At 39.9% G+C, this 13,226-nt stretch overlaps 1 protein-coding gene across 1 annotated transcript in view; it reads right to left on the bottom strand.

Moving 5' to 3' along the window:
- Window positions 1-1,302: 1,302 nt before the first annotated feature.
- wdr27 (WD repeat domain 27) overlaps window positions 1,303-13,226 on the bottom strand; it is a 37,971-nt gene continuing 26,047 nt past the window's right edge. The window contains exons 23-24 of the mRNA XM_070978022.1: window positions 12,063-12,161; window positions 1,303-1,630 (exon numbers count right to left, since the gene is read on the bottom strand). Coding sequence (XP_070834123.1) covers window positions 1,517-1,630; window positions 12,063-12,161 — 213 coding nt within the window. The 3' untranslated portion in view covers window positions 1,303-1,516. The remainder of the gene's footprint in view (window positions 1,631-12,062; window positions 12,162-13,226) is intronic.

Raw genomic sequence — 13,226 nt, 5'->3', positions numbered from 1 at the left:
ACAAAGTCATACTTCCATCACTTTTGGGGACATTACATACATACAGACATGTGCTATATCACAAAAGAATGGATACCATCCCAGAAATCCAACGCAGCCCTCGCTCTGCTTTCGTTAATGTATAACATCGGTTTCTGTGATAGGAAACCTGGCAGCTGATATTGTGCAACTTCAAAGATATATTTCATCCGACCTTTCTGAGGCTGGTGGTGCAGTCTTCTGCCTTTGTATCAATTAGAGCACAGAGTCCAAAAAGAGAGAAAATCAAACACAGAATACTGGACTGGGGACAAGGCAGAGACAAGCAGTCTTCTGAAAATTCACCTCCATTTGAGGGAGTTAAGACAAGGCAGCCTATCAGTGGATTTATCCTTCTATCATGAGCGTCAACCTCAGATAATGCGTCAAATACAATATCTTTTCCGAATGGACGGGGGATGAGAGACGCTTAAAATTTCATTCCATTACAGATAGGTAGACTTTTCCTTCAGCCTCTTTTAAGACAGCTGTGGTTTAGTGTATGTCGGCAGTGATAATGGCAGAACGGTAAATTAATAGCAGGAAGAGTTTTTTTTCTGGACAAGACATTAACAACATGAACTCGATGACACTGCAACCCAGGGTTGAAAAATTCTAAAGCTATAGGGAAACGATCAGCGACAGCATCAGTGAGAAGAAAAGCAATTTGTTTTAAGGTACAAGAATAAGACTGAGTGGAATAAGACAAATCAGACAGAGCCTGAGATAACAAGAAATAATCTACACAGCCATGTAGCTACAGTAAGATGTAATAATTTATTCATTCTTGACACAATGCAGCTCTTTCAAACTTAACTTCCAGTGTCAGAGTTCTACATTTTTAATCTGCTCTCTTACAGTTAAGCATAGCTGACATTTTGTGCGACTGGGGAAGAGCAGAGTAAATGTACGGCTCAAACAATGGACGGGTGTGTCAGTGTGAACAGTAGTAGCATCTGTGCGTCTGGCAGCCAGAGAGGTCGCACCCAGCTGATGTCATAGCTCTGTGTGCTGATCTGTTAAGTCGCGGCCGCAGCCAGTGATATAGAAGTACATCTGTTCCACACACTGAACAAACAAAATCTGGTGCTCTGTCCGTCCAGAATGTGGAGGAGCGGATGGGAATAACTGCTGACAAAATTGTTTTTGGCAAATGTATCTATAATCATCTTTAAATGAATAAATATTGCATCAAAATAATGTGGTCAAATGAAAACATATTGAATGAAACCACTGATATCACCTCAGAAATGTGGTCTAACGATGAACATACTGGAGGGTCAACAAAGATAACAGGCAGCTCCATTTGACAATTTGAAAAGAACAAAAAAGACAATAAGAAATACAAAACCTCTTTAGCTTTCTATCTATTTTTGGTCCTCATTTAACTCCCAACTAAAACAAAACCCTTACGTTCCCCTTTCTCAGTAAAATCCCAGCCAGGGGGTTGGAACTGCTTTAATGAAACCTGCATGGTCTCTGCAGGAGCCTGCTGTCATTACACAGACATGTTGGGGGCGCTTTGCACAGCAGCACTGGTGTCATGAGACAGCCGGGTCCCACTGGTGGCCTGAAACAGTCGCAGCTTCCCATCCAGGGTCCCTGTCAGCAGCTAAGGACAGAAGAGAAAGAAGATGATGTCACGTTCAGCTTGATATTTCCCAGGAACTGTGTCACACATCCCTTTCCTTTTCACAACTCTCTATTTAGGGGACTGAGTTGCATAACAGCACACCTGCTTCCAAGGTCAACATCCATACTGTGTTTCTCCTGCAAATTCTTGATTTTCCATACCTGCCATTTTACACAAGAAACACAAAGCTGCCTGGAATCAACTTTAAAAGTTATATAACTTCATTTAATCAGAAGGAGATCTTGAGGTTCCTGCCAATGCCGGTCATGGTGAGTCAACTGTTTACAGATTAATAAGGCACCCACATGTCAATAAACTAACATCAGTGAACACTGTGTGCAAATACACACCCCCCACTTAAACTGACACGTGGATGTGGCACAAAGGCAAGCACGTGTGAACAATCACTTCTTAACTATATTTCTTAATAAGAAGGAAGGATTATCTCATCTGTGTCTATCAGCCAGTACAGCAGATGAGTGTAAGGGAGCATTACCTCAACACTCTGACAGCCAATCAGAGGGCAAAAGCAATAGGAAACCCTCTGCAGAATGAGGCGTGTCATACAGATTCATATCTATGGCTGCTTGAAGTAGAGTATATGATATGATGGAACAATTATAATTCAAGACAGCTGTTCACAGACGACTCCATTTTCACTTTATTTTCAAGCATATGTGATGTGTAAGACCAGGGCGAGTAACCCATTTCATACTAGCTCAAGCCATGGTTATTTGTATTACCCTTAATCCCACTTCAAGTCTTAAAGGCCTTCACAAATCCTGCATGACGAAAAATAAGTGAAAACAACTCCACACATTTCAACTAACTGGGAATGCTTGGGTGAATGTCCAGATCTGCTGTGGAGCATCAGTGTCATTTATGGTGAATTCAGAGATTTTTAGGTAGATGTAAAGACAGCAAATCTTTTTTTTTTTTTTTTTTTTAAAGTATACAAACAGTGGGAATCTTGGGAAACAACAATTTGCCAAGCAATGATAAAAACCACATTTGGTACAACAATAGTCCAGCATTTTTCCCTATGTACTAAAGCTGTTTTATGCAGGAGAAATCATCTTTTACCAGCAAGCAGATGTCTGTGCTGGGAGAGGGAGTCACAATAGCTGAGGTCTGAGGATAACTAAAACACACTATGACTAAACTGGGGTGGATTCAATCCTCCTCTGAAGGGCCGTTGTTGCGGCCTCTCTCCCATCAACACACAGAGGATTTCCGGGTAAGTGTGTGGAGCACACAGACAAGAGGAGTAAGTACACATCACACCTACATAAGCATGTGTTTTACTGGTGTTTTCTCATGTATAAAAATGTTTGTGACGCTGCCACTAAACAGTTAGATGGTTCGTTTCATAGCTCTTCTATTTTTAAGCAGTCTTTTTGCACTGTGACCTCCTGCTCATTGACCTTAATCAACAATAGCCAAGCTGTCTGGGTCCTGCCCCCGAGCTGCAAAAATAGCCACTTAAAACTTAAGAGGGTCAGAGAGCAGCTCCATTAGCAACCACAGCTCTCTTCATCAACTTCCATCCAAAATCATTAGACTGTGTAATCACCTAGGCATTACATTCCTCCCTCCAAACATACAGCGCAGAGTTGGAACTATCACAGATTTTCTAAAGCGCTGATAACAACATTAATGGAATTTCTGCATCATACGCTTGCAGCAAACATCTGCAATCTGACACATTCCATCTGTGCAACCTTCAACCTCTGTTCACTGAGGCTGAAGCGAGCTAAAGCCGATGAGGACCGGAGGTTTTGGGCAACCTTCAGGGTCAGAAGTCAGAACTTGTTGTGAGCTGATTCACTGTAGACATGTCGCACGGGGTCATGCTGGGCCATCACAAGTTTGGTATTTGACTTTCCTCGTCAACATCCCTCTTCTAAGAAACACAGTTTGATCTCTGTTTAAAAAATGTATTTGCAATGTCCTTATGCAATCCTGTCACCACTGAGATATCTATCTATCTATCTATCTATCTATCTATCTATCTATCTATCTATCTATCTATCTATCTATCTATCTATCTATCTATCTATCTATCTATCTATAGATATAGATATATCTATATCTATATATATAGATATATAACTATATAACTATATATATAGATATATAGTTATAGATATAGATATATATCTATATATATAGTTTTCAAGACATTCATAAGCGTATCTTTACCACTTTTTTTAAAAGAAAAACATTTGATCTTCTATAATCCCAAAGACAGGACATGCATGAGCCACAATGTTGAGAATTTGTGCAGCATCTTCTTCTGCGATCCTTTTCTTTATTTGTTTTTATGCGTAGTGCATGAAAGTCTCATTCAAAACTTTTTCGGAACTCCGTGATCATAAATCAGATAGAGAATTTACATGGTGTGTCATGCATGTTACATAATCTAAGTTATAGTCTGGCGTACTTGCTCAATACCTTGAAAAAAAGACCACAAATCAACAGTTCAAAGCAGTCTTCAGTGGCAAACGCTTCTGCTAAATACCGACATACTGGACAACACAAAGTATCCATCCACACAAACTCGGTATGAACAATGGCTGAGGCTTTGAAGATATGAGGAGAAATGTGCTTTCCCTCCCGAAGGATATCATTCATCAGCTGTAGAGCACAGACTTGACAAATGCCAACATAGCAAGATGTTCTGTACCGTACATGCTGAGAGGGGAAGGAAGATCTACATGAGAGATGGGAAAAGAAGCAGACGGTCACCAGGGTCACCTATTTGATGAGCTTACAAGTCCATGGACTGTCTGTTGCTAGTGGGGATAGTATTGGTGTTGACTTAAATTAAACCATGATCAGATCTTTTTAGCCATGTATTCATGTCATGCAAAGTTGTATTTAAACATTCCAGCTGAGTTTTTTTTCTGTTGCCATAAATCCCTCTTGTTTGTTCTAAATATCACTGATTTCTCCATTACTCCATTCAGAAACTGTTAAATTGCAATAAAACCATCGGGAAAATGAACCACGTTACACTGGAGACATGAAATTGATGCATGAAGTCGACATTAATCGAACCTCAGCTCTTATATTCATTATTATTGATGCCAATTAAGTCCAAATAAGTCAGTAACAGTAAATCTATACTCCCTGTCTGAGTCTGAATGTTTACAAAGCCCTGGACAGGTGCATGTGGGTCAGTCTGACAGAACGCAGAGAAGCACAGATACAATCAGACTCACAACAATGCATGTGTTCACTCCAGAGGCTGCACGTGGAATTTCTTTCTTGAAGAAAAATGCAGGGAACACCCAAACATAAAAAGGATAGTGCATGTTCATTAAGGCTGACACAATCACAGAGCAAATTATCATTTCAAGGTGACGGTGCTGGGACGTGATCCGTCAATATCTCCACCATTTTAAAAGCAACCCAAATTATTGCATAATGACTGAGAAATACTGTCTTGAACCCAAGTTTGCACCTCAAATTTGTCCCTTGGTAGGTTCCAGTTAGCTCAATGCTGCTCGACAATGTTAAATATATATTCTGTATTGGTATATCTGTTTGTTTTGACATTAATGTATGTGATGCTTATTGGAAAGGAATAGTCTGACATTTTGGGAAATATTCTTATTTGCTGTCTTGCTAAGAGTTAAAGACTGTTTCCACTCTGCTGCTTGTGATGTATATGTAGTAGGAGCCAGCAGCTGATTAACTTAGTTTAGCATAAAGACTGGAAACTGGGGAAAAAGCTAGCCTGGCTCTGTTTAATGCCAGGATCAGAGTACACAATGTTTTTGTCTTTCAGCATGCTGTCTTACACAGAGTCAGATATGACGTTAGATATCAATTTGATCTGTGCACTCAAAGTGTTCAATAATAAACCCCCAGGTCACGCAATATTAAGTAATTAGAAACATGATATGTGCTATTTAATAATTCTGTGTTCATGCCAGTAAATATGTTTAACTGAGCAACCTTAATCCGTTAAAGCAGCACAGGCTATACAAAAATGCTGTATGTCATTCCAATTTCCTGTACTCAATGTTCCTCATATTTAGAGTTATACAGCCAACGAAAGGCCAACGCTATTAACTAACACCAGGGCCAACTGAGAAAATGCTGTCTACTACTAGTGAAAGGTTTTGATACTTAAAAACGCCTCTTGTGACTTTGCAGCTGGACCCAAACCCTTTATTTTCTCACTTCCTGTCCATTGCCATTTCCAGCTGTGTTGAACACAGGCCAGTTGATTCCAGAGAGGCTGTCTCAGCTTTGTCTGTGTCTCACTCTAATGTGACATTCTGGAGCAGAGAGCAGAGTCCAGCTCTCTATTTGCTGTCTGGCCACTACGGTAAGAAGAGAGGGTTTTGCTTTCTGGGGTCAGGCAAAGAGGAAGTCAAGATACATATATATCTATATCTCTCTCTTTATATATATATATAAAGGATTAAGGAGTGTGAATAGCCTTTCATATGCCAAATGGCAACAAATGAAAGATACAGTAAAAAGATCTAGTGGGACGCCAGCTGCATTTTTTTGTCGGCCTGCAAAGAGCAAAGATGATACATGCTGACATATGGAGACGAGAGTGCACTGAGCTTGAAAGCCAGATGATTCACTCGTTGTTCATCTTCCTATTTGGGACGTTAGAACATGTTAACTTTTTAACTTTCAGAGACAGCTGCTTGTGTCAGTAAGCGGTCACGGTCCTGCACTCCAAATGCAAATGAGTGCAAATGAGGGTTAAAGCACTTGAGGGAAAGAGTTCAGAAACTTGTCACTTAATCAAAAGACTGAAACTCAACACAGTGTTTAATAGTTCTTATTTCATTCTGAGTCTATTGTTGAAATAAAAAGGAGCAACTCGTATTCCCCTGCCACAAGCACACACTCGTGTGCATTTAAAATCTAATTATATAATTGGAAGGGTTTTTTTTTCATAAGAGATTACGAAGTTTTGTTTTTGGGTCATTTTAGCCAGCATTCAGCCAACTGAAATGATACAATAATGATGGCAAACCCTTGATCATAAGCTGATTCAGCTAACACTGACACTCTGTAAAAATATGTTTCTGTGTGCCCAGACGAAGAACACCTGGTTTAGGATTATTCAAAGGAAAACATCCATTTTCATTTGATGGCTCTGGCTTGTAAATGTCTCCTTCTGCACCATCCTGTTCATATGTACCCAGCCTCCAAAAGGTGAAAGTTACGGCTTTTACAAATGTTCCAATTTGTATAGTATGAGTCAAGTCCACTAAGACTGAGCCAACATACGGAGACTTTAACACCAAAGATCTTTTTCTCTTGTTTTCCTACCCCAATTTGTAGTTCTTTTGTTTTCATTTAACATTTTCTTAACTAGAAAACATTATTAAGATTGAAAATCTCTTCTTACACAAACAGGTCGTAGAGATGGACCATAAAGAGAACAGTGACAGATGAGGGCTTTGCTTTTACCCACATTCAAATGGAAAAAGAGAGGGCACCCTACTGTCCTCTCAAAGAAATCCACATCAATAATAAGATGATCTTTGGCAAATTCCACAAAGATGTTTCCACTGCCGTATGGAACAATGTAATTGGAGCTACTGACAGCTTGGAGTGAGACAGTACAGAAATATGAGTAACCCAAATACACCACAGCCACAGGATGTCTATTTCTCTAGTCTGACTTAGTAACCTGTTTCTCTGAAGTCACTGTTTATTTGCCTCTGGCCACAGCATTTTTCTTAGCCTTTACTTAAGATCCTGAAGATCTGAAATTCCAAAGATCACTGGAGGAGGTCACTTCAGATACAGTATCACCACTGCCTCGTTTTCAGGAACTATCGAAGCTGGACACTGCTTAGCTTGTGTCCTACAAATTAAAAAGAGAATATCTTTAGGTGTTGAACCTGCAGAGAAGTGTGAAAATGATTCTTCAAGTCAGCTTTTATGGTAGCACATTCAGGTACAACACAGGGGAGCTCTACAGAGGTATGCTATGTGAAATCCCACAAGACTTTACAAGACAACAAAGTGAAGTGACAGTAAAAGTCGGGATCTTTCATTACAGACTAAAGTACAGGAATAAACCCGAGGGAATGAACCCCGGAGGAAGATATGCCTGCTTGATGGTATTTTAAGTATCAGGGTGGAAAACGTGAGAGAAAAATGAGTGGAAAAGGAGTGCTGTTCTCACCGCAGTAAATATAGTGAACATCTGGCCCTCAAATGTGGCTAAAAGCAAGGTGAGCACTGGTTGGGGACACTTTTGTCAGTATTTTTCATGTCTTTTGACACCAATATGGTATCACATGCTCTTAACTGTCAGACTGACCAGCCATTTTCCAGGATTTCTTGGACTTCTTATCACTTTTTTTTAATCCACATGTCTCTGTTTTGGCCACAAACAAAAGAAAAATAAAGATAGATTTGCATCCATTCCAGTCAGACATTAGATCAACTGGATCAAGATTAAGTAGAAGCAGCCTCACAAAGCTGAGCCAGGCACCAAATACATCAATAGAAGATAAACTATCAGAAGGAGAGAAAAGAAACACTGCTCAGTTATTATGAGGGAGAGTTTTGTGGAACTCTTGATCTATGTCTGAGGAATCTTTCACTGTACTCTCAGTAACGTTAAGAAGAGTGCTCATATAAATGACTGGGGCTTCAGAGGCGAAGGTGTGAGATTCAGGGCTCTGCAGAGCTCAACTCCTCAGCATCTTGAAACACTTACAATCCTCACGTTTTCACAGATACTGTACAAATATTAGACACATATTGAACTATTGTTTCCCACTTCACGAGGCTGAAATGTTGCATAAGGAGTCCTAGATCACGTCAAGCCATCAGTGAGCTTCATTCAAGAGCAGCATAACAGGACCCATCGATGTTTATCAGCAACAGAAATCTAAGCAATCAAGGATGCATCAGCAACATGTCACTAATTCTTTACAACTGTAGTATTTGTATCGAAAACAGGTTGGTTTATCTTAAACTGGAGGCTTTCATGGACGCCCATCCTGCTGATCTATTGTTTTTATATATCTGTCAGCTTTACAGGATGTCAAATGAGGTTTTGGAATGATGAGCATAACAATGTATCTTGACCAATTACAGAGATGTGAATCTTTCAATGTCACAGTCACACATCTCAATTTGCTAAGGATTTCATAGCTAGTCCTCCCTCTGAAAGGTCCTGAGAAAGACTAAATAGACCAGAGTGAATGTTGGTAGCTGTGCACTGGTGAATGGACAAGACTGTCTCCAGCTGTGTGCTATTTGCATTCAGACAATTGCTTTACATCGACTGGGGCAGACAGTTTGACAATACAGAATTGCTTCAGTAATTCAATAAACTACAGTATACTGGATATTGGTTAGTATGACAAGACAGGTTTATATCAAATTTAAATTGGAAGGAGACAGACTACAGTACCAAAGTAAACATAAACCCTGAACAAATAGAAAGATTATATTGAAAGCATGAGGCCCATTAAAATCTTACTCACCCATAAGGTCCGGGTACTAAGTGTTTTTTATGATTCAGTGGCTCGCACTCAGTCAATATATTTCAACACAAAATAAATCCTATGTTAGGAAAATATAACTTTCAGCATGCTTTGAATCGGAAATTTGGGGACATCCATATTTTCAGGCTGGGAAGACTTGTCATGGCTCTTTATTTAGCTGCAGACCCTCTGGAGCCCTGCAAATGTTTCATACATTTGTGACTTTTACGACTTCAATGTGGTCAAATCTTGGCAGGTTCTTGTAGTATGAGATGCTCAGTGACACAAATCTGAGAACGGAAACAAGCGACGGCCAATAGGAGATGAAAACTAAGATCAGATTAATATAATTTGTTATTACACTGGAGAGAAGGGGTTTTGATTATTTGAATACATTTGAACATTTTCAAAGACACATGGCCAGTTTTTCATGTCGAAATAAACGTCAAAGTATTGCTGTAACTATAGCAAGTGTTCACATTTGCGTCCTAATCTATCATAAATTTTCAGTTTGATTAAAATATTGCTTTAATCTTTATCAATCACCTGACCCCTGTGATGAAAAATACAATAAAGGTTCAGTCAATGGTGCCAACTTTTCTTGATTTTCAGAGTTCATGCTTTGACCGCCTATCAAACAAAGCAGAATGTGCAGAAGTAGCGGTGGGGAGCGAGCATGTTCTGACTGATGAAGTGTGTCTTCAAACTCTGCAGATTACTGTAATTCAGCCAGTAAATGGCCATGGATCAAACTTTCCACTTTGAAACTTGGAAATGTGAATGTATCATTGTGCTGCAAGGTTTAACTGAACGGAGTTACACAGATGGACATGCAGATTTAAAACATGTGCCTCGAGTCCAAAAGACAGTCAACAAGAAGTCTCATGGGACGTCCAGCAGGGGATGTGATATTATATTTTAAAAGCTGTCTTTTTCAGATCAACTTGCTTTGAATGGTTCCAAAGGAAAATCATTAACTGGACAATAAAACATTTCCAAAGGGAATTGTTTCTCTGTAAGAAATGCTCTGGAGACTGTGCTGGAGACATGGAAAGGATGTTGGTTTGAAGTACTTTGACTTCTTATTTTCCTGTAATGGCAATTCAAGATAAACACGGGTCACTGTCCAGTGTAAAGCATTACTTTCTGATTTCTTTGGCAGGACTTTCCTTCCTTCAGTCCCTGTATTTCTATGGATATCTAACGGTTCCAAGGCCAAGCAAAGAAAACTGAAAATGAAGAGATGACGGAAACAAAGTGAACCATTGGAGGCATTTTTGACATTTGGCACTCTTGTACCATTAATATTGAATCTATTGCTTCCCTTAGACAGAATGCAACAACATGGTATAACATTAAACTACAAAGGATCCAGTAAAAAAAAGAAACTGATAAATAGTCAACAGGAAAGCTGGAAAGCTGCTGCTGAACTAAATGAGCACAACCCTGCATGCATCTTTTGTTGACTGTGGAATTGTGCAGCCAATCACAGGCTGGAATAACCCTGCAGGCAGCCAGTCATAAAAGTGGATCAACGCAGTGCACGAAGCGAGTCACTAGATCCCACAGGGTTATGGCACGGAGGAGCGGTAGTCATTATCTGATTGGACTATAAACTGGCCACCACTGGTTAAACCCGCAGAGCGATTTGGGGGATATTCATTTTAAATGAAAGTTGTATTGGTCCAAGAGGGTAAGATTTAGAAAAAAAGAGCACTGTTTGTAGATGGAAGTAGTGTTTGTACACACTGAAAGTCTAGGTTTTTGAATGAGAAGATTTAGTTTTGTTGGCAATTTCAGTATACTGTGTCAGTACAAAAAGATACAAGCCCGCGCACATAAAACACACACACACACACACACACACACAACACAATTACATTCAGGCACACCCTCCCACGGATATGAAATGCTATGAAGAGTTGAGCTTCTTGTTATTTCTAGCTCAGTCGTTATACTGAATTCTTTCACGGCCACTGGCAGAAATTCTGTGAGGTCACGGACATAAAAGTCCACCCACCCTGGTCTCACTAATCCAGTGTTTCCTCAGGCCCCACTGCCCTGCATGTTGAAGATGTTTCCTGCTCCAACACACCTGATTCAAATGAGTGGCTCGTTATTAAGCCACTGCAGAGCTTGATGACGAGCTGATCATTTGAATCAGGTGTGTTGGAGGAGGGAAACATCTAAAACATGCAGGGCAGTGGGGCCCAAGGACCGGAATTGAGAAACACTGCACTAAGCCCTGCTATGTGACCTCAGCCTGAGGATACCATTCCTGCTTTACCAACGTTTGGAGCGCAGAGCAAGTAGAAAGAGTCCAGACCTGCATAACCAACTGACTCTGAAATATTAGTGAAAATTATGTACATATGACTTTCAAACCATGCAATGTAATTTCTTTTATCACATCACATGAAGACGACACAAAAACAATATACCAGTATTTCTGTTTGGAGTCGCCATGTTGCACCGCCATGTTTCTACAATTGCCCACAATGGACAAGCAAAATGCTTGCTCTGGAGAGCGCCTTTCATGTTTTTAGTAGCCAACATAGGGGAGGGTGAGGAGAGGGTTATTCAGTTGGTTGCAATCTGCAGCCTCATCACTAGATGCCACTAAACTCTACGCACTGGTCCTTTAACATAGGTCAATATATGGGAAGTAAACTCAAACTCTGATTTTACTCTAACAGTTTGATATCTGATGTCAGTTAATGAAAAGCAAGACGTTTACTGAATCTGTACAAAATACTGTATTTACTCTAGTCAATCACTTCCTGAGATGCAGAGAAATTGGACTGATGCTGTATTGAAGACGATGAAATCCTTCAGTTCTGTGATTTGGGGCACTGAATATATGGTGGAGGAGTAACAAGAGAAATAACAGAGCAACAGAGAGAAAAATAAAGATATGTTCTTACCTCTGGTGTGGCAGGGTTGAAAGCCACACTGAGCACCGTGTCGGAGTGTTTATGAAGCTTGTGGAGGTAGCTGCTGCTACGGATGTCATACACATAAGCCTGAAATAATTGAGATGGACTATGTGAACAAAAGCAGGCATGAACTGTAACGATGAGGTGATGCACAGAGGAGGGATCAACCTCTACAAAACATAGAATACACAAGTATGTTCAGACTGAACAAGGAGCACGTATTAGAAATGCTACAATTACACACTAAGGTGACCCATACACATACTCAAGCAGTGCAAACAGATTCACATTTGCTTGAGGCACAAGCAGTCAGACATGGAGTCAGCGTGTGTGCAGCTAACGTCCGTACTGTCACGTCCATTGGTTGCTTGGGCCGAACAATAGAGTATTCAGTCTTAATACTTCATGGTTTCATAGTTTACTGTTAATCATCATTAAAGCTTTCTTGATGTTGTTTGTGACTATGCTCAGAGATTGGCTAGACAGTGAGACTTGGCTCTCGTTGATATCAGTCATCAGACACATAAAATGATGGAATATTGTGCCAGAAATCAGTTATCGCAAATGTGTCTGCAGCTTTGGAAACCGTTATGCATCGAAAGTTAGTAACAGACTAAAAGGTGGCTGAAAGGTTCAAGTGAGATGTATTTAGCATCACTGATGGTTGTGGTAAGAGGTTTGCACTGTTGCACCTGTAACCATGCCCAAAAGTGATGTCACAGCATACTGAGTTAAACAAGTTTTAAAGTGTCAATCCTAAACATCAAAACACACTCAAAGCACTCAAAGAGTGAGCATGTCAGCACTGAATGTGATTAATTAATGAACCATTGTGGATATATTACTGTTATTTTCTACTTTGAGGTAGTAAAAGCCTTGCTAATCATCCCTCTGTTTGTGAGTGTGTGGATTTTGCACTTGGTCTTGAGAGCAAAAAATAAAATTGCATAACACTCGTGTAGACATCTAAGAATCAACACTTGAATTTGAAATCTTAGAATTGATATGTAAATGTATTGTCAGCTTGTTAGCACCGTTTTTTTTTTCCCCTAATTACAATCAGTGAGCTTTAGGATTGTCTGCTTCAGTGCCATGAGCACAGATAAAAACAGATGTGGGGATGTTTGTTACCAGACGACGACTCATCAGATT

This window comes from Chaetodon trifascialis, chromosome 13 (assembly GCF_039877785.1).
Source record: "Chaetodon trifascialis isolate fChaTrf1 chromosome 13, fChaTrf1.hap1, whole genome shotgun sequence".
NCBI classification, from domain to species: Eukaryota; Metazoa; Chordata; class Actinopteri; order Chaetodontiformes; family Chaetodontidae; genus Chaetodon; species Chaetodon trifascialis.
This window is presented reverse-complemented; position numbering and strand designations above follow the sequence as displayed.